Source organism: Marmota flaviventris, chromosome 9 (genome assembly GCF_047511675.1).
Source record: "Marmota flaviventris isolate mMarFla1 chromosome 9, mMarFla1.hap1, whole genome shotgun sequence".
NCBI lineage: Eukaryota > Metazoa > Chordata > Mammalia > Rodentia > Sciuridae > Marmota > Marmota flaviventris.
In genome coordinates this window covers 62,605,332-62,626,841 of record NC_092506.1, presented here as the reverse complement: position 1 = coordinate 62,626,841, position 21,510 = coordinate 62,605,332, and the positions used below count along the sequence as shown (strand labels likewise).

The following is a 21,510-nucleotide window of genomic DNA, read 5'->3' as shown; positions in this document are numbered from 1 at the left end:
AAAAGAGATAGCAACCATTGCCTGCATGGACTGTTCAGGACACCATTCCCGCTCTCCCTACAACCCCAGATATATCACCTTTATCTACCCCTTATGTGTTTGAATTCAGAGGTCTTCAAGAGAAGGCCTATCTTGAGGAAAGGTGGATGTAGTCCCACGCCTGCCTGCTGGCTGGTAAGGGAAGAATTGGATTCCCCCAACTCCCTTCTGTATGGTAGAGGGAGGAGCCACTAGGTATCCTTCCATTAAGATAAACCGGGAGAATTAATGTCCCAAATCAGAAGTTATGGTGTAGACTAAAAGTGCACCCACTGCAATGCCAAAGAATATTTAGAAAATAAGTAAACTCTAGATAAGGGGGGAGTGTTTTAAACACAGAAACAGCAAGTGCGTTCAGAGAACAAATGGCTTGGTGTTGCTTCTGGAACACGAGGCTGATCATGAAGAGGAATGCGACTGGACAGTGGCAGAGGCCCTGTACTGTGCTGTGGAGCTTGGCCTTCAGTCAGCAAGTGATGAGAGTGTTCAGGGATTATGGGAGACGGGGTGCAATGGATCCACACTGGAAAGAGCCATCTTAACCAATGCTCCTCATTTCTTTCAACATGACTACCAAATGCGGATGTGTTTTCTGGTTTCCAGGACTGATTTGCCAAGACAAGTTGGTTCCCTCTGAAAGTCCAGTAGAGTTCTTTCTTTTTTCTTTTTTTTTTTTTTTTTTTGTAGATAGACACATACCTTCATTTTTTTTATTTATATGTGGTGCTGAGGATCAAACCCAGTGCCTCATACGTGCTAGGCAAACACTCTACCACTGAGCTACAACCCCATCCCCCAGTGGAGTTCTTTCTCAAGTTCAGCTGAAACTTGCCTTCTGAAGCTTCTATGCTTTGGTTGTACTTGAAAACTCAGTGTTTTACAAAAGTCTGTTTCCTTTAATTCAGTCTTCCTACTTTAGTCTAAATATCTATAATTCAGCTACTGGTTCCCTATATGACCAGTTTGGGGTAACTTCATTTTCTTTATCACTCTGTAGACAGTTTGTTGGGTCCAGAAATTAATATAATCCCCTGGAAATGGTGGAGCTGGCCCAGAGTAGAGAAAGGTGGGACTTCTGCCTGACATGGGGTAGACAGAGGGGCTTCAGCCTGCAGCATGCTGTGGGACTCTTCTTCAACTCTTCCTCCTCCTCCTTTACTCTAAACTCAAACATTGTCCCTTCCCCCAAAGCCTGCCTATTACCCCAAACCAAGCTGGGCAATCCCCTGCCTCTACTTCCTCAGGTCCCTATGCCACTTCTGACACAGTGTTTCCTGTTGTGGGTTCCCTGAGGCTGGAACTAGCTGACTCTCTTCAGAACCTAAGTGCCCAGAACCAAGCCAAAGCAAATAATGAGCCACTAACTGAATAAATAAATAATAAAAGATTGAACTGAAGTGGAATTTGAGCTGTTTTTAAAAGCAGGTAAGATTGTGAGTAAACTGCATGATGAGGAGGGGCACATGGTATGCAAATCAAGTCAAAACACTCAAAAAAAAAAAAAATACTCAAAACACAGGAGATAGCTGCAGGAGTGTCGAGTGGGGAGCAGGAGGTCCTGAGACTTGCTAGCCACTTCCAGCCAGGCTTAAGCTAACCTGAGGTGAGTAATGGAAAGTTGAGTGGCAGGAGAGCAGATTCCCCTTGGGCAGGGAATGAGGACAGAAAAAAATAAAGGCACAGCTGGATCTGATGAACTGCTTCCAGTTGTTGGCCCTCCCCACATGTGCATGCTTACCCCTGGCAGACAAGGAACTCCTGTCTTCTAGCAGAATTCCAAATTCAGTTCCAACGTTTCTCTCTATAGTCAGGAAAGCCTGAGAGTCAGGTTGGAATGACTTGAGTCCACAGAGTGGATTCCTGACAAATACAAGGCACCTTCTTCCCACTCAGCAGCTTCCTCCTCTACGACCTAAGGATGGCTAAGTAAAATCATTCCAAGAATCGTAGTCTTCCAGCCAGATGGAAACCTCCCTACTTCTTTCTATATAGGAGAACTCTAAGGCCCAGAGAGAAGCGATTTCCCAGTGGTCACAGGGATGGTGGCTGACCTGGGTCCTCAGGTTCTCCTCCTGTATTAATGTCTGCTAGCCTAAGGAGCAGGGCGGTGAATAAAAAGTTGCTAAGATGTAACCCACACCTTTGAGAAGACAAAAACACTTAAGGTGCATTAGAAGTGCTCTAGTAGAACTAAGTACAAAATGGCACAGGACAGAGGAAGGGAAACTGTACTGGGCCCAGGAGGATCTTAAAGAAGAGCAGGGGCTAGAGGCACGCCTTACAGGACAAGCAGGTGTTGGTCACAGAGAAAGTTGGAGAGGCATGGCAGAGCCAGGAGAGAGCACAGAGAAAGCAGAAAGCAGCTTTCTGGAGACACTAGGGCATCGATCTCCAATTTCAATCAACAGCCATTCCAATTCTAAACACACTTTCAAATTCCAACTCACTCTGAAGTTGACAACTTCCCGATCTGTATTTTTAGTCCAGTCTTTCTCTCCGGGCTTCAGAGCCATACATCCAATGACTTTCAAGTCATCCCCACCTGGCTACCCCCAGGCACTTCAATCCTCCTCTGTCCAGATCCAAGCTTCTTTTCTTTTTCACTGCTGATATCCCCACCACCATCATGCCACCAACCTTGCTCCTTCTGCTCTATGGATTGTCACTGTGGGCTGTGGTTCATTATTTCTTCTCTCTCCCTCTCTTCCCCTGACTTGAGTTTAGTATCTGGTGCTTTTTAAATATGTGGGAACCACTTTCTGATTCAACAGAATGGAGGTGAGAATTTTTTCATTAAAATAATGAAATAGAGTCATATGATTTTAGGGTAATGGAGCCAGCCTTCGGTTTTAAGTATGGTTGTACTATCCACATCTGCCCAGCCCTGACTATGGCTTGGTTCTACCTGGAAACAATTCCTGGTTGGGAATTCCTGACAGGAACTTTGTGATGGCAGTAAGGATTCTAGTTGATCCTTTAGTGGTAGCTGAGGAGAAAACTCAGTATGTCTGAAAGCTATCCTCCACCTTCTAGTTTCTGAAGTTGGAGTTGCCTGCTACATCTCACCTTCCCCTTCAATAACCTTGGCCCAGCCAGCTATGGTTGTCAACTCAATTCAGTTCTTGTGGAGTTTTACTATAGAATGCATATAAAATCCATCTCCCTTTTCCTTCTTTACCTGCCCTGTAGTGGTTATGAACACAGGTTGTGATGTCAGAGAATATTGGTTCAAATCCACCCCACATCAATTACTAGCTAGCTACAAGACTTTGAGCAATGTGATGGCTGTGCTCCAAGAGGTTCCCCAATGAATTCTGCCTGGCAGAAGTGATGGCATGCCACACCAAATTAGGTTATAAAAGACACTGTGGCTTCCATCTTGGTTGCCCTTTTTCCGACCATTTGCTCTGGGTGAAGCCAGTTGTTCCATGGAAAGTCTCATATGGTAAGGAACCAAGGCTCCTGGCCAACTGCCATGAGGATAAAATTGGAAGCCCTGGTATTTCAATGAATTAAGAATATGAATATGGATGCAGCTGATTTTACGAGACTGCCATCAGATGTCAACAGGGGATGCAATCATAAAAAGGTGGAATGTGGGCTGGGGCTGGGGCTCAGTGTTAGCACACTTGCCTGGCATGTGTGAGGCACTGGGTTCGATTCTCAGCACCACATATAAATAAATAAATAAAGGACTATAAACAAGTTTAAAAAACATTAAAATTTTTTTTTTAAAAAGGTGGAATGATGACTGGAGAATCAGCTTCCCAGATGGCTCATTCATGTGGCTGTGGCAAGAGGCCTGTTTCCCATCTATAGGGTTGCTTGAGTATCCTCATGACTGAGCAGCTGGCTTTCTCCAAAGTGGATGATACAAAGAAAGAGCAAGATACAAGCCACAATGTCTTGTGACCTAGCCTTGGAAGTCACACTGTTGTTTTTGGCGAATTCTATGATTACACAGATTAAATGTGGGGAAGAGACTATGTAGAGTGTGAACATCAGATGCTGGGTCTCACTGGGGACATTGTGGTGACTAGCTACCACAGAGGGGAAGATTAAATTAAATTTTAAACATATTATATTTGAGATTCTTAAGAGACACTTAGTGTAGATGTCAAGTAGAAAATGAGTCCAGAGCTTGAATGAGAAGTCAGAGCTAGAGATATAAATTTGAAAGTTATCAATATACAGAAATATTTAAAGCCATGGAAATGTGAATATGGAGAAAAAAAAGAACTCCAACATTTAGTCTCTTCATTTTAAAGATATGATTTAATTTTTTTATGATGAAACTTTAAAAAAACAGATGGAAGAATATAACAAATATCCATCCACTTACCACCTGGGAAACAAATGTCAGCACTCTTTCTCATTTGTCCCACATATTTTCCTTTCCTTTTAAATTCCTCCCTATCCAATCCCCTGACTTGACTCTTCTATTGTTTAGATGTATTTTAATTGGTTAACTTTTGCCGAATAGCAAATCACCCCCAAAGACTTAGTGGTTTAAAACAGCAAGCATTTATATAGCTCACAATTCTGCAAGTCAACAATTTGTGTTGAGCTTGGCTAAGTTGTTCTGGCCTTGGCTGGGACATTCATGGGTCTGAGGTCAGTTGCTAAATTGGCTGAGTGCAGGATAATCTCACATAGCCTCAACTGGATGGCTCATTTCTGTTTCATGCAATCTCTTGGCCTCCCAATAGGTTAGCTCAGGGTTGTTCATGTGAATGGCTGGACAGGAGTTCAAAAGAAAGAGCCAAAACATGCAAGGCACCTGGAGTCTTAGGCACAGACCCCATGCCATTCTTCTATTGCATTCCATTGGCAAAAAAATACCACAAAATCAGTTCAGATTGAAGAGGAGGAGAAATAGTCTCCACTTCTTAATGGGAGATACTGCAAAGTCACAACTCAAAGAATGTAGATTCAGGGAGGATTAAAAGATAGCATCCAGTGGCTGGGGATGTGGCTGGAGTGGTAGCACGCTTGCCTGGTATGCACGAGGCGCTGGGTTCGATCCTCACCACCACATACAAATAAAAAATAAAGATGTTGTGTTCACCGAAAAATAAAAAATAAATATTAAAAAAAAAGAGATCGTGTCCATTTGTAAAATCTACCGAACTTCACTCTATGACCATAGTTGTTCACATTACTCCCACAGGAAAAACATTTTCCTTTATTCCAGGACCCCCAAAATCTCTTGCAATTATGTTATCAGGCTTGAAGCCTAGGATCTTATAATCTGCATAGGTTTGTATGTGACGTGATGGATGCTGTACTTTCTAATCTTGACAATATGAATTTAAAAGACACATTGCCCCATATACCCTTAATATACAATGGATAGAGGTAGGATAACCTCAATAGACTCTCATACAAAAAAAAAGGGGGGGGGGGGAGAATAAGAGGCACATGATCATCCTCAAGCATAATAATTTAAACATTTCCAGGTTCCCCTGTCCTTGGAGAGCAACTATTTCTTGCCAAGGCCTAAGTTCTACTCTTGGGAAGTGGTTTCTTAGTCTGTGGATCTCTGGCTCTTGGCTCCAGCCTCTGGAACGCTGTCCATTATATATAACCCTCCTTGGCTACTTTTGAAGAAGTGGCATATGTTGGTAGCCGAGTAGCAATTTGAATAATTTCAGTTCCTTTTGGTGAGGCTGGTGATGCTTTCACATGTACAACTCATTTAAAAAATGTTGTGGGCTCTTTATGTATCTAGTCTATTCCATATTCCAAATGACACACAATTGTTTTTTAGATATCTTGCTCAATTTTATCAATGCTATTTTGGAAGTGGGCTTTTGTAGGATCTTATTCTTGAGATTCCAAGAATCCCTTTTGTCTAGGAATCTACTAGGCAACACTTTAATTCTTTAAAAGGTCTTTATAAAATGTTTTACAGCCACACCTTGGATGAACTAGATTTGCAGGACGTATTTTACTATAGGGAACTTTGCTTGCCAGAACTGTAAGATGAAAAGGAGTTTTATTTATTTATTTATTTATTTTATTTTATTTTTGAGACAGGCTCTCATTATGTTGTTCAGGCTGTCCTCAAACTTCTGAGATCAAGTGATCCTCCACCTCAACCTCCTGAGCAGGGGGGAATACAGGTACATGTCACAATATCTGGCTGAGTTTTAGTTTTTTAATCTAGCAAATTCTGCCTGCTCTCTCTGAATTCTTTTTGCAAACAGGCCAGCTCTTTAGCAGTCAGCTTTAGCTCTTATTCCTCTCCCTGTTATAAAGTGTCACATACAGCTACAAACATCCAACTGATACTTTCTTTTTTTTTTTTTTTTTTGAGAGAGAGAGAGAGAATTTTTTTTTTTTTTTAACATTTATTTGGCGGGCACAACATCTTTGTTTGTATGTGGTGCTGAGGATCGAACCCGGGTCGCACGCATGCCAGGAGAGCGCGCTACCACCTGAGCCACATCCCTAGCCCCCCAACTGATACTTTCAACATTCTGTTTGGAGATCTCCTTAGCTAGACCAAAAAATTTTAAAGTGCCTTTCCCAGGATCTTCCAAGTTACTGTAGTTGGCAACCACGTTGCCAACTGCTTTGTCACTATAAGACACAGGTTGCCATTTCTCTAGCCTCTGCTAAGAATTTCCTCACCATTCTTCCAGACTTCACTGTTTGCCATTTTTCCAGTCTCCACCCATCCCCTATCCCAACAGCCAATGCCACAAATTTTAGGTTTGTTTTTTTTTTTTAAAGGTAGGATCTCACTTTGAGACACCCCTTTCTCTATCAGTCAACTTCTGCTGCAAAACAAACAACTGAAGAGCTTGGTGGCTTAGAACAGCAACTATTTCTATATTTCCCAGTTGTGTGAATTGGCAATTTTGACTGAGACCAGCTGGGTAGTTCTTCTGGACACCTCCCCTGGTCCAAATAGCAATTTCGACTGAGATGGGCTGGAGTTTGCTTATCAATCATAGGTCCACCTGGCAGTTCAGTTTAGTCTGGTTTAGTTTGATAAGACCTCAGCTGGCGTGGCTGAGCTCTGCCCCATGTTCTCTCATTTTGCAGCAGGGTAGCCCAGGCCGGGGCACATAGGTGCCTGGACAGGGTTCCAAAGAAATAGCCATAGCAGGCAGAGTCTCCAGAGGCCTAAGCTCAGGCCTGGCACTCTGCCCCTTCCGTGGCAAAGTATTGGCTAAAGTAAGCAAAAGGCCTTCCCAGATTCAAGGGGAAATAGACTCCATCTCTTTTTTCCTCCCATTTTTAATAATTTTATTGAAGTATAATTGATAGGCCATAAAGCTCACATATCATACACAATTTGATAAATGTTGACATATGTATATGACCATGAAACCATAACCACAATCCAGAGAATGAACATATCCATCACTCCCAAAAGTATTCTGTGACCTTTGCAATATCCTCCTCTCCCAGCCCAACTTTTATGCATGCCCTCAAGCAATCACTGATTTGGTTTTGATCACTATTGATTAGTTTGCATTTTCTGGAAGTTTATATAAATGAAATCACAGAGTATTCTTTTTTGTCTGGATTTTTTTGCAGCATTATTATTATTTCAAGATTAAGCCACATTGGTCTATTTCAATATTCTTTTCATTGCTGAGTAGTATTCTAGTGAATCTGTGTATCCCAATTTCTATTTACCAATATTTTGGTTGCTTCCAATCTGGGATATTACTATGTTCTTATTTAGACATAGACTTGGCTTTTCCTCTTGAGTAGAGACTGAAGAGTTAAATAGGTGGATCATATGACAGGGGTATGTTTCACTTTTTGAAAAACTGCCAAACTTTTCCAAAGTTCTGCTATTTGACATTTATACTGGCTGGTGTATGAGTGTTCCAGTTTCTTCACATTCTCAGCAGTTGGTATAGTCACAGGCTTCCCCTTAATGGAGGGGGCAGGGGATACAAAATCATTCAGCAAAGGGTGTGAACGTGCAACCATGACAACCATGACTGTCTTCACAATCTCCCACACCTCCTCAGAGGCCACCCTCATCATGAAGTTGGTGGCATCCTTTCTTCCCAGTCTTTTGAATTTATGTGGTATCTGTATATATCAAAAGTATATGGTAGTTTTTCCAGTAAACTTTATGCTTTTAAGTGAACAGTTTCACATATACTGAAGAATTTGTGTAATATAAATGTAAGGTATAAAGAATGAAACCCTTTAGAACCTCCACCCAGGGCAAGAAATGGAATCTTACCAATGTATTTTAAATCCCTATGCATCCCTCCTGATCTAACAGTAATTCCTTATCTAGAATGTGCTGCAGCTTCCCAACTGTCTTCCAGTTCTGCTCCTCCAATCAGCTCTCCCCACTGTATCCAGCATGACCTTTTAGAAACAATATAATTATAAACTAATTATAACATTCTTCTGCTAAAACTGTATGGTTGTTCCCATTAACCATGGAGTAAAATTCAAATTTGTTAGTAGAGGAGCCTCTTCATCATCTGGCTCTTGTTTATACTTCATGTCCTATTTTGTGCTATCCATCTCTCCATGTGACATCCTGTTTTTCAAAAGAGATTACTGAGTTTTGGCCAAAGAAAGTTGCTTTCCATAGTCCCCTGTACTTTCTTCTTCATAGCATGCATCACTGCTATGATTGGCTGTTTACTTGTCTATTTCCACTCCTTGACTAGAAGGGTTCTGAGGGCAGGCTGTCCACCTGATTCTTCTGCTATATCCCTGGAAACAGGCACAGCATGAGCATCAGGGATGCTCAGTCGTGGTTGAATTAATGCATAAATGAGGGAATGGCCAGACTCTGGCGACTAAGAGGTATTCCACAATAAAGTTCCTAGTCTTGGTGAAGAATAGGTATGTACAATTGTCCCTCAGTATTCATGGGGGACTGGTTTCAGGATTCCAGCAGATACCCAAATCTGCAGATACTCAAATCCCTCATATAAAATGGCAAGTTATTTGCATACAGCCTGCAAATTCCTTCCATATATTTAAGTCATTTCTAGATCACCTATAATACTTAACACAATGCAAATGCTATGTATAATACATACTACATTGTTTAAAAGATAATGGCAGGAAAAAGGTGTGTACATGTTCAGTGTAGATACAACTTTTTCTGAGCATTTTTAATACATAGTTGGTTGAATCCATAAATGTGGAACACGTGGATATGGAGGGATTAATAAATTAATCTCTTGGCTAAGCCAATAGCAAATGTATGACAAGGATGGTGGACACACATTAGCTTTTAAAGGACAAAAATAAAATAAGATAAAATAAAGGGTTCCACCAGGGGGCACTATGGGAATGCCTCAGATTCTCCTTTAAAAATCACATTATTTCTTTGGAAATCACATATCTACTTTGAATGGGAATGTGATTTCTAAAGTGTTTGTTTTTCCATCCAGTTGCTGGAGAAATCTGTATCTGAGCCGTCTGTGAGTTTGAAGGACTGAGTGACCTCTGTTGGTGTCTACTTATACCTGTAGTTCTTCAACTTGGAATTATCATAGCAGCTTCCACAAACATAATATAATTTATATTCTATATCTGTTGTTGGGAGCCAGGATAGGGACTGTTATTATTTCCATCTTAACAATGGTAATTCTAAAAGTCAAAGAATTTAAGTATTTTCCTGAGGAACCACAGATGGAAAACACCTAAGCACACACTTGAATCTGTTTCTCCCAAATCCAGATGTATTTGGTCACAAAACACATTGAGTTCTAGGCTCTATAAAAGATGATAGGGGGCTGGGGCTGTGGTTCAGTGGTAGTGCACTTGCCTGGCATGTGTGAAGCACTGGGTTCAATTCTCAGCACCATGTATAAATAAATAAAATAAGATCTATCAACAACTAAAAGAATTTTTAAAAAGATGATGGAGCACAAAGGCGTGTCCTCCAAATTTATTGTCTTAGAAGCAAAGGCTGTCAAATCTAGAAGAAACTTTGAAATCTAATGAACTAAGAACACCTTGTGGAGTATTCTTAACTCTAATGTGGATAAGAAACACCCCTAAAGTCTGTTAAAATGCAGATTCCTGGGCTTAGCCTATCTCACCCACCCCTACATTCTGATTTGATGAGTTTGGATGGAGTCCAGGAATCTGATTGTTTTCATAAGAAAATCTACCTTTCCCCTTAAGATTCAGATACAAATGGACTGTGGACCAGACTGCAAAACACAATCCCTTCTTAACACAGAGGGGAAAACTGAGAGGTGAGCAGAACTGAGTCCCCCCCAAAACTCTCCTTGGATGTAGAAAGGAAGCTGATCCAGGACTGATAATGAGCCACCTGAAGAAATGAGTCTGGGCAAGAAGAGCAGAGACCCTGGGTTCCATTTCAACCTTCACCATTTTGCAACTGAGTCCCTTAATTCAATAAACTAATTTTCTCAATTGTACAGAATAAAAGGACAGTACCTCATAGGTTTATGATGAGAAATAAAGAAGATAAATATTATAAAAGATCTGGCAGAGGATTGGCACATAGGGAATCCTTGATAAGAGATTGATGAATGGGTTTGTTTCAAATACCCTCTTTAATTTATTTATTCTATTATTTTAAATGAGTACCTACTGGTTACCAGGCACTCTGCTAGATACAGTCCTGCCTGCATGAAGTTTAAAATCTAGTGGGGCAGGCAGCCATTAACTACACAAATAAAAACATATGATTGTAATAAACATTCCCAAGGGAAATAAATACAGGGAGCATTTTGAATAATATGGAGACTTGAATCTAGTCTGCAGACAAATAAAATGTCCCTGAGAAAATGACTCAAAAGATGAGTTAGTCAGAAGTTACACATGAATCAAGAAAGAGCTTGGCAGGAGCAAGAAATGACGAGGCCAAAGGCCAGCATGGCTAGAGTGGCATGAGCAGGGAGGGTGACCCCACTAAACCTGAGGGTAAGGATTAATCTTGGAGAAGACGTTCTCTTTTCCTTGGAAATCTTCATCTTTTCCTCAATCTTTTTACTTCTACATCAATTTTTCTTCCTCCCCACCCCCAACAAAGGGCCTCAAAGCTTACAAACATTTTCTTTTTTTTTTTTTGACATTCAGAAAGGAATGGTCTAATAATACAGGTTGCAAACAAAATTAAAAAACCTCTACCTTGTTAAGTAACAAACAGGAAGTTGAGCTCTCACAAAGCTAACTGCATTAGGAAAATATTCTAATGTCATATAATGATTTGTATTTGTAGATTAATTTAGTTAAGTTTTAGTTTGATTCAGTTTTAGTTAAACTTGGAGCCCTGCTGTTACTTAAAGTGACTTAAAGTCTTACCTGATGAGGAATTTAAACAAAATATTGTGGGACATTCTGGTTGTGGGAAAGATGAAACAAATGCATTCTACCTTGTCTGACCCACTGTGTGTAGTTATAAAATCCGGACAGAATGCATGGAGCAGGCATTTGAGGGCTCTGTCATGCCATTTGGCCTTGGATATGTGTGGTCTCAAAAAGTACATAGCATAGTGGGTAAATGAAACCTCTGGTTTCTGGCCAGAAGACCAAATGTAGGAACTTCAAGGGACTGACAAATACCAGACTGATCACAGGGAAGACCTTGGGAGAGCAAGCCCATAATTCTTGGGTTCACTAAGCTATGCATACATGGATTTGACATTGAAGGGTATACCAAAGGTTTGAGTTCTGAGGCAGAACACTGTCTACATCCAAAACCAGCTAATGGCTGTGCACAGGTCTGAATGGAATTGCAAAGGCATTGAAAACTGAACTGACCACAACCACAGAGGCAGACCAGGACTTGTGCCCTCAATCCAAGTAGGCCAATAGTATACTTAAACAAGGATATTAATATTTCTCTAAAGATTTAGACAAGCTTTAGACACTTGCAATATTCAAAATGTCTAGTATTTGATCCAAAATTACTCTGTATAAAAAGATCAAGGAAATCTCAATTAGCATGAAAAAGCAATCAATAGCTGTCAATGAAGAAAGAACACAAACTTTGAACTTGTTGAAGATGTTAAGATAAATGTTATAAAATGCTCTAAGAAGCAAGAGTTAATATTCTTGAAATTAATGGAAAGAAAGTATCAACAAAATATAGCTGATTTAAAGAGGAACTAAATGGAAATGTCAGAACTGAAAGTTTAATAACCAAAATAAAAAATTCATGATGGATTCAACAGAACAGAAATGACAGAGGAAAGAAGAGTCAGTGAACTTGAAAATAGAAAATATTTAATCTAAATGAAAAAAAATTGATGATCAGAGCTACAGGGACCTGTGAAGCAATATCAAATTCATGTCCTTAGAATTCTAAAAGAGGGGACTGGGATTGTAGCTCAGTGGCAAAGTGCTTGCCTTGCACATGTGAGACACTGAGTTCGATCCTCAGCACCACATAAAAATAAGTAAACAAAAATAAAGGTATTGTGTCCATGTATAACTAAAAAACCAAAAAAATTTTTAAAAAAGAATTATAGGAGAGGAAAAAGTTTTTGAGGAAATAATGCCTAAATATTTCCCAAATTTGATAAAAGACACAAACGTACAGAACTAAGTTCAGTGAATCCCAAACAGGATCAACTCAAAGAAATCTATGACATCCATATCATAATCAAACTGCTAAAAAATAAAGACAAAGAAGAGTCTTGAAACTAGACAGAGAAAAAATGATGCATTATAAATAGGATAACAATGATTCAAGTAACTGAATTTCTTGTCAGAAACTATGAGGCCAGGACATTTTTAAAGCACTGAAAGAAAAGAATTGCTAACCCAGAAGTCTACATTCAGTGAAAATAAACATCAGGAATAAAAGTGAAATAAAAGCATTCTCAGATGAAAGAAAATTAAGAGGATTCATTGCCAACAGCCTTGCTCTAAAATTGCTAACGAAATTGAATCAATAACAATAATAATTTCCTAAAAGAAGCCAAGGCTTAAATGACTTTAATATGTAAAGAAGAATGAAGTTTAATCCTTCACAAACTCTTCCAAAATATAGAAAAGGAGGGAACCGTTCCCAAATCTTTCTCAGAGACCAGTGTTGTCTTTTTTTTTTTTAGCTGCAGATGGACACAATACTTAAAAAAAATTTTTTTTAGTTATCAATGGACCTTTATTTTATTTTATTTATATGCTTACAATCGAACCCAGTGCCTCACACATGCGAGACAAGGGCCCTATTATTTATTAATTTATTTATTATTAATTAATTAATTACTTTTAAGCATGATTTTTATTTTATTTGTTCATTTTTATGCGATGCTAAGGATTGAACGCAGTGCCTCAAGCGTGCTAGGCGAGTGCTCTACCACTGAGCGACAGTCCCAGCCCCGAGATCAATATTATCTTGAGAGCAAAAGCAGACAAAGATAACACAAGAAAACTATCAACTAACTTACTCTATGAACATAGTCGTAAAAATCCTCAACAAAATTTTAGCAAACCAAACCCAGCAACATGTGATCAAGATTATACACTGTGTGGGATGTGGGATGTGGCTCAGTGATGGAGTGCCTGCCTAGCATGCTCAAGCCCCAGGGTTAGATCCTGTGTTACTTAGCTATTTGTCACTGTGATCAAAATACCTAACAATAACAACTTAGAGGAAGAAAAATTTATTTTGGAATCACGGTTTTGGAGGTTGACTCCATGGTTGGCCGGCTGTATTGCTCCGGACTTGAGGTGAGGCAGAACATCATGGTGGAAGGGTGTGGCAGAGAAAAGCTGTTCAGCTCATCACAGAGAGGAAGCAGAGAGAGGGCAAGAGGAGCTGGGGACAATATATATCATCCCCAAGGACACCTTTCCCCTATTTCCTCCAGCCATGCCCCAACTGCCTATAATTACCAGCCAGTAATCCTTTCAAATTATTAATACATCAACTGGGTCAACCCATTGGTTAGGTTACAACTCTCATAATCTAATCATTTCACCTCTGACCATTCCTCCATTGTCTAACATGAGATTTGGGGGTGGGAGTAACACCTCACATTCAATCCATAACAAATTGCCAGCACCACACACAAAAATAAATAAATAAATAATGATTATATGCTATGACCAATTAGCATTTATTTTAGGAATGCAAAGTTGGTTCAAACATACAAAAATCAGTCAATATAACACAGCATATTAAGAAAATAAATGACAAAACCACATGATCATCTCAATACATACAGAAAATACATTCACCAGATTAACAACACAACAAACTGGGAGTAGAACATTGACACAAAACAAAAACAAAAACACCCAACCCTACAGCTAACATCAGATAATGATGGAAGACTGAAAGCCCTTTTACCAAGACGTGGAATAAGAACATGTTGTCTTTTCTTGTCTCTTCTATTCAACATTACACTAGAAGTACCACCCCCATCAATTAGGTTCAATAAAACAAGGAAAGAAAGAAAAAAGGGGCTGGGGTTGTGGCTCAGTGGTAGAGTGCTTGACCCTCACTTGTGGGGCACTGGGTTCAATCCTCAGCACCAGATTAAAAAAAAATAAACAAATTGAAATAGAAGAAATAAACTACTTTCAGATAGTTTAAAATAATAAAATCTATAAAATCATAAGAAATAAAAAGCCTCATTAGACCTAATAAACAGGTTCAATAAGATGACAGGATACAATATCAGTATACAAAACTCTACTGTATTTCTGTACACTTGCAATGGACTGTATCTTATCCCTGACACCTCCCCCACATCTCTCTTTCCCTCTCCCCCACTTCTGGAGGCCACCACCAGGGGAGTTAGTACATGTAGGATGCTTGGGACAGTTGCCAACAGGGAGAACTTAGTATTTATTATTTTACGGTTGCTATTGTTATTACTAGTATCATAACCTTTAAAAATTCTATTGGGTTTTCAGAGGAGAGTGGCTACGTTTTCTTTGTATGACATGCACAGGCTTTCACAACCTGGCAGTCCCAACCATCCGGAGCGTTTCATCATTTTTGGAATTCAAACTATTTTCCACCTGCAAATCTTGGTACACATAGATACTTTCTGCCAGGAAAACCCCATTTGCCTGTCATCATCCAGGCAATTAATTCCTTTTCATCCTGTTGGACTAATACACATCTGTGAAACCCTCTCCACCACCTATAAACAGGGGTGGGCTTCCTTCTCAGTGCTGCCATGGCACATCACACAGCCCTCAATTATCTGACAGCATTTTAAAAATTTTAATTCATTATTTATTTATTTTTGCGGTACTGGGGATTGAACCCAGGGCACTTACCATGGTACTACCCCACTAGCCCTTGTTTATTTTTAAGACAAGGTGTCACTAAATTGCCCAGGCTGGCCTCAAACTTGGGATCCTCCTACCTCAGATTCTCCAGTATCTGTGATTACAGGTATGTGCCAACGGTTGCCAGAGGAAAGCACTTTTTTATGGGTTTTGTAAATATTTCCATCTGCCCATGTGAGTACTGGTTTGGATCTGCTATTTTTCTATGTCCTAAACACAATAGCATAAATGCTAATATTTGTTGCATGAAAATAAATGAGCGTTGCCTGGGAATTTAATAAAAGGGGGCAAAAATGAGTAACCTGGTAGAATATTGTTGTTTGCTTAAGTGACTTTTAAGATACACAACAGGCATATTGTGTAATGACGCAGGATCCCTAGGTTTTAAGTTCTATAAGTCCTGTGCTATTCATCCTTCAAGATAGCTCAGGGGTGACTTCTGCGAAGTGTTTGCTGTTTGCCATTTGACATCTGCTCTCTCACCGTTTCACCCGCACCGCTATCACCGTACCGCATCATTTACTCTCGCCTCCCCACCAGAATCCAGGTGTGTATTTCCACCTCTTGAACCCGAGGGGTGAATATTTGGGGGATGGTATAGTGCAGCCCTGGACCAGTGAATTCATTGCTCACTACACCTCCTGCCTCAATTTCCCCACTGTGACCGGCACAGAGGAAATCTTCCGGGGACTGCGATTTAGTGTCGGGTGGGCGGACACCGAGGTGCACAAGGGGCAGGTGGAGCGGCGCGAGGCGTCTGAACCCCGCGCAGCGCCTGGCGCGGGACGAGACGGGGCGGGGAGTTGGCCGAGGGGCGGGGCAGGCAGGAGCGCGGGGCCGACGGGCGGGACGTTGAGGGGACTCGCGAGCGCCGGCGATGGGCCCAGCCGCGAGGCTGGCGGCGCTGCTGGCGGTGCTGGCGCTCCGGGCCGAGGACCCGGCAGGGGCAGCGGCGCGAGAGGACACGTTCTCGGCGCTGACCTGCGTGGCGCGCGCCCTGGCGCCCGAGCGCCGGCTGCTGGGGCTGCTGCGGCGCTACCTGCGCGGGGAGGAGGCGCGACTGAGGGACCTGACCAGGTGAGGGCGTGGAGGGTGAGCGCCGCCGAGGACCCTGAGTGGCTGACACTGTGGCCTGGGGTGGGGAGTGACTCTGAGGCTCAGTGTGACCTACAGAGCCACTGTCACTGTATGCGGGACCCTTGGACACCGTGGGGGAGCTGTTTCATACTGCACACCATGTGGGAACACACACACACACCAGATCCAGTCTCACACAGAGAAGTTGATACTCTGTGGGAAAGTGTGGCGGGGTGACTGTCTGTAGGGCCAAGTGGGACCTCAGAAGAGCTGTGTCGAGCTGTGTGGGACCTCAGGCTCTGTGTCACATTGCCACAGGCACAGGCACGGGAAATGTTGCATTGAAATAGAGACACTGCCAGAGTGAGTTGGTGTGAGAACAGGGTGATGCTGTATCTCAACGTGTATTGGATTTTCTTTTAAATTGTAGATGGACACAATACCTTTATTTTATTTATTTATGTTTGTATGTGGTGCTGAGGATGGAACCCAGGGCCTCACACATGCCCAACAATTGCTGTACCACTGAGCTATAGCCACAGCCCTGTGTATTGGCTTTGTGAGCCCCCACTGTGAAGTACTATGTGACCCAGCAAACTGATGTTTAGTATGAGGAATCAGATGACATTCTGCTACCACGTCAGAGATGGATGTGTCACTGGGACACAATATGGATATCATACTGTGCATATGAAAGATGACAAATAATTGTGCAGATCACTATATGAATAATGCTTTATTAATTCATCCAACACATATGTTTGAGTGCCCACTCTAAGCCCTGCACTGTTCCAGGCACTGGGGATAAAATGGTGAAAAGACCTAACTATGTCATAAAAGAGTTTGGGTCTTTAGCACTATTATTCTATTATTGTTAATCAAAGATATATTTTCTCTCCCTTGTTTTCCTCTCTCTCTCTCTCTCTCTCTCTCTCTCTCTCTCTCTCTCTCTCTCTCTCCCAGGATTGAAATCAGGGGCATTCAACCACTGAGCCACATCCTCAGCCCTTTTTTATATTTTTTATTTAGAGACAGGGTCTTGCCAAGTAGCTTAGGGCCTTGCTAAATTGCTGAGGCTGGCTTTAAACTTTCAATCCTTCTGCCTCAGCCTCCAGAGCTGAGCCATTGGAATTACAGGTGTCTCCCACCCCCTACCGTGCCAAACTTTCCTTCTCTTTACACAGGAAAAAGCTGCTCAGGTGGTGGGTGGGAGCCTCCAAGGAGCCTGGGCGGGGAGACATTGTTTCTTGAGGTTGGGAGTAACTCTAAGGCTCAGTGTGATCTCCAAACCTACTAAATACTAAATAAATGGTAACTGAGATGTTATATGTGTGTGAAAGTATTTGACACCAAGAAAACACTTTGAAAAGCCCTATTTGATGCTAGAAGACATTGAGGGTAGCATTAATAGGCAGATGCTCAGTTTTTTGCTATCCAAGCAAAAAACTACACAATATGGGATAAATTATTATAAAGCTGGGGATTCTGGGACATGATGATCATGTATTAACTCAGCGTCAAATGATGAAAGATGAATGTTTGTATATAGTACCATATGTATCACTATGTGTTATGCCTTCTCTGCTTGGGACATTGAGAAACCCACAACCCTGTAAGAAGCAGTGACTGTGACCATCTCGCTATTCAGCATGCTAAAATTGTACTTATACAAGTGACCCTGTCAGATGTATACAGCTGAGACAACACAATGAGCTGTTATAAAACTTTCAGTGAGGGCTGTGGTTGTATCTCAGTGGTCAAGTGCTTGCCTATCACATGTAAGGCACTGGGTTCGATCCTCAGAACCATATAAAAAAATTAAAAAGATATTGTGTCCATCTACACTAAAAAAACTTTGAGTGTGTGTGATATTAATACTGATTCTGGAGTGACACCGGGAAAAGGTGTGTGGGACTTTGGCTGGCTGTGTGAGAGTCCATGTAGAAGAGAATTTGGAGATGTGTGAGCGGCTTGTCACAGTTTTGTCACAGTGGGAGGCCTTGCATAAACCTTATTTCATTTGATTCTCACAATGCTTAGGTTTGTTTTATGCTCTTAGTAAATGAGAGATCATCTAGTAGCTTGTCCAAGATTATAAATCTAGGAGCTAGCAAATCCATGATAGGATATAGTTCTCTTGACCCTGTTTACCCAATGTTCTTTCCATCATGCTGCAATGTCCCTCCTGCTTGCTTTGTCTGATATGCCAGGACACAGACCAAGCCCCATAACTGCAGGAGGTTTTGTTAGTGGCCAGAGTATGTGATGGCTCAGTGCCTGGATTCAAGAGTTCAGTAGACCTCTGTTTAAATCCTAGACTCTGGCCTTGGACATGTTCCCTTATCCCTTGAAGCTTTAAGCAGCTTGTCTATCAAATAATGATAAAAATAGTGCTACCCCCCTCATAGGATTGTTGTAAGGATTGATTACTGTGTAAAGGTATTTATCATTGTGTGTGACATGTAATAATTACTTGACAGATGTTAATGCTACCTGATTATTGTTCATTAGGACTGGCTGATGAAATTAATCCCCACTGTTGGCTCTAAGCATTTGCTAGAATTCTCAGAGGCCAGATAGAAAAAACAATTAGAAAAGTTCTAAATCTGTTTCTCAGATAATTTATGAACATTTTATTTTGTAAAGTTTGATTAAGTTGTAAAATTGTGAAGTTTGATATTTTGGAGACTCTAATTCTGTTCTCTAGTTATACTCAAAAACCCAGTGAAATATTTGCTTTTTAAAACATGAATTTTTGGCAGTTTCTGCTCGCTTTTCTGTACCTCCAATATGGTAATCTTATGTAATTTCAGATGTTATTTCTAAAGCCCCCAGTTTATATTTTTTGAATTTCTAAGTTGGGAAATGAAATATTTTTGGATGTTGAAACGACTCCCTACCCCAAGTTAATGAATAAAATTTATACTAGTTATAGTATCTATCATTATATTCTAGCATAATGCATATATTACCCATACATATACAGTTAACCTATAGTTTTTTTTTTGTTGCAGTTTAAAAACTATGAAGTGTGAATAGATTTAGAATTAGCAACAATTTTTTTCTGGACTAAGAATTAAGTATTCAGAATGTCTCAGAAGCACTGAGACAAAGCCGTTTCTGAGTTTCAAAGAAGAAACACACTGAGTTGAAACAGCCATGTCCTGGATCAGATAACCAACCAAGGCTATGTTTTATGCAGGAAATGGGTTGCAAATTTTCTGTGCAAATTCTTGAAGAAAAGGATCAGATTTTCCACTCAGAAACGTTTGTTAAAGCAAAAAGCCATTTAAGAAACCCTGAGGTTTGAATTCAGCATCCCGTAACTCAGTCTCTGGAAGCTAGCTATTTGCTCAGACACTGGGCATAGGGCCAATTTTTGGATTCCAAACCAGCCTCAGATATCAGTCAATATATTTTTTCCCCTTTTTTCTTTGTGGAACAGAAAAAAAACCAAAAAACCCCAGCATATTTGAACAGTGGATTGGGTTGATGTGCTCTAGTAAAGATCAAACTCCTGACCTAAACAAATCAACCCCAAAATGGAAAGTGGGGTGGAAGAAAACAAAGATATAGACAGTACTTTTAATTTGATGGATGGCTTAGAGCAAATATTCATCTCTCTGCCTTGCTTCTTTCCCTTCATGCCTCAGTTTTCTCAGATGCCTGTTAAAAGTTAGTCTTTAAGCTAATGAGGAGTCTACTCAGTCGTGGTCAAGGTGGGGGAAGAAATAATGGAATGTGCGTGTTGAAGGGACATATAGAGACCTTCTAGACTAGAGTAACTTTTTATTTTATAGAGTTTGAAACTGAAGGTGGGTTGGAGACTGCGTCCAAGTAAGTCTCGGGCCTCCTCCCCGCTCTTCCCTGTCCAACATCTTATAAAATCACTGCCTACTCAGTCTCAATTGTTCCTGGACTTGCTTTTTAAGCTGGGTTCGGCCCAAGTCTCTGCTTGTACATTTTTTGTCGTCTAGCAGTGGAATATCTTTTACTAAATAGTTCCATATGGAGCCAAAACAGGAAATAATGGGCAGTGAAATGATCCCACACCCTAGAGGCTGGTTTAGTTTCAAAACCCTGGAGTAGCAGCTCACAGACTGCCCTGTCTTTGGGATCAGAGACATCCCGGAACTTGACAGACATCCCATGTCCTGCCTGGGTCACCCAGGCCCAGGTTCTTGTTCCTTAATTTATGTTGAATTGAACATTCTTCTTCCCGGAAACTGCTGGGCTAGTCACTTCTATTTCAGGCCCCCTTTCTTAGTTGAGAGCCCCAGTCTTTAGAAATCCTCAGATCAGACTCTGTATCCAGGGATTGAAATCCTTTTGCCCTGCCAGCCCTCTCTTCTTCTTGTTCATGCCATTCTACTTGCTCATTCTTCCCAAAAGACTCATAGTCTCATGTGTTCTTGGACACATTCATATTCTCACCTTGAACACATACTTTTTTCTTTTTGTTATTATATTATTTTTGAAATTAACAATATTTAGATAAAGGGAAAACACTCTAAAAGGACAGGGCTAACATCCTTAACCTGCCCTATTAAATATAACCAATAGATTTCAATCATATAAATTCCATCAATGTGTTGGAAATAGAATGACCACAGTATGCCAGGAGAGAAAGCAGCATCTTTTGCTAATATGAACACTATTGTAGGACATACGAGGAAGAGATAGAATAGTTGGAAAGAAGATCACTTCAGGTCCCATCATATCCAGCCCTTTTCTGCAAATGTCACCAATCTGAAAAGTTGGAAGTGAACTGGACAATCCCAATCTATTCCCCATTACAATCATCACCAGCTTCTACATTGTCTTCTTCCTATATCTCCCTTGAATCCATCCCATCTTTTGCCTCTGTAATCACTGTTGTAGACTCCCGTGTCTCTTGTACAATTTTGAAGGGACCTCCTCCCTGGTCTTTCTGTCTCCAGTCCCTTCCACTTCTGAATCCTCCCCACCCTCTCATGGATTTATGTATGTAAACATAAAGTGATTCCACTCTCACTTGTCTCTTAAAACCTCCCTTGACCTAATCTGGCCAATTAACCACCCTGTCTCTGTACTCCCCACTATGTCTTGTTCTTAAACCTGGTATTACATCTGTAATATAATTATTTGTGTCTGTTTTACCCACTGGACTGTGAGTCCTTG

The 21,510-nt window shown here is 40.9% G+C and overlaps 1 protein-coding gene across 1 annotated transcript in view; it reads left to right on the top strand.

Annotated features, from left to right (window-relative positions):
• The first annotated feature begins 16,120 nt into the window (after positions 1–16,120).
• Positions 16,121–21,510, top strand: part of P4ha3 (prolyl 4-hydroxylase subunit alpha 3) — a 33,284-nt gene continuing 27,894 nt past the window's right edge. Inside the window, exon 1 of the mRNA XM_027942679.2 lies at positions 16,121–16,350. Coding sequence (XP_027798480.1) covers positions 16,151–16,350 — 200 coding nt within the window. The 5' untranslated portion in view covers positions 16,121–16,150. The remainder of the gene's footprint in view (positions 16,351–21,510) is intronic.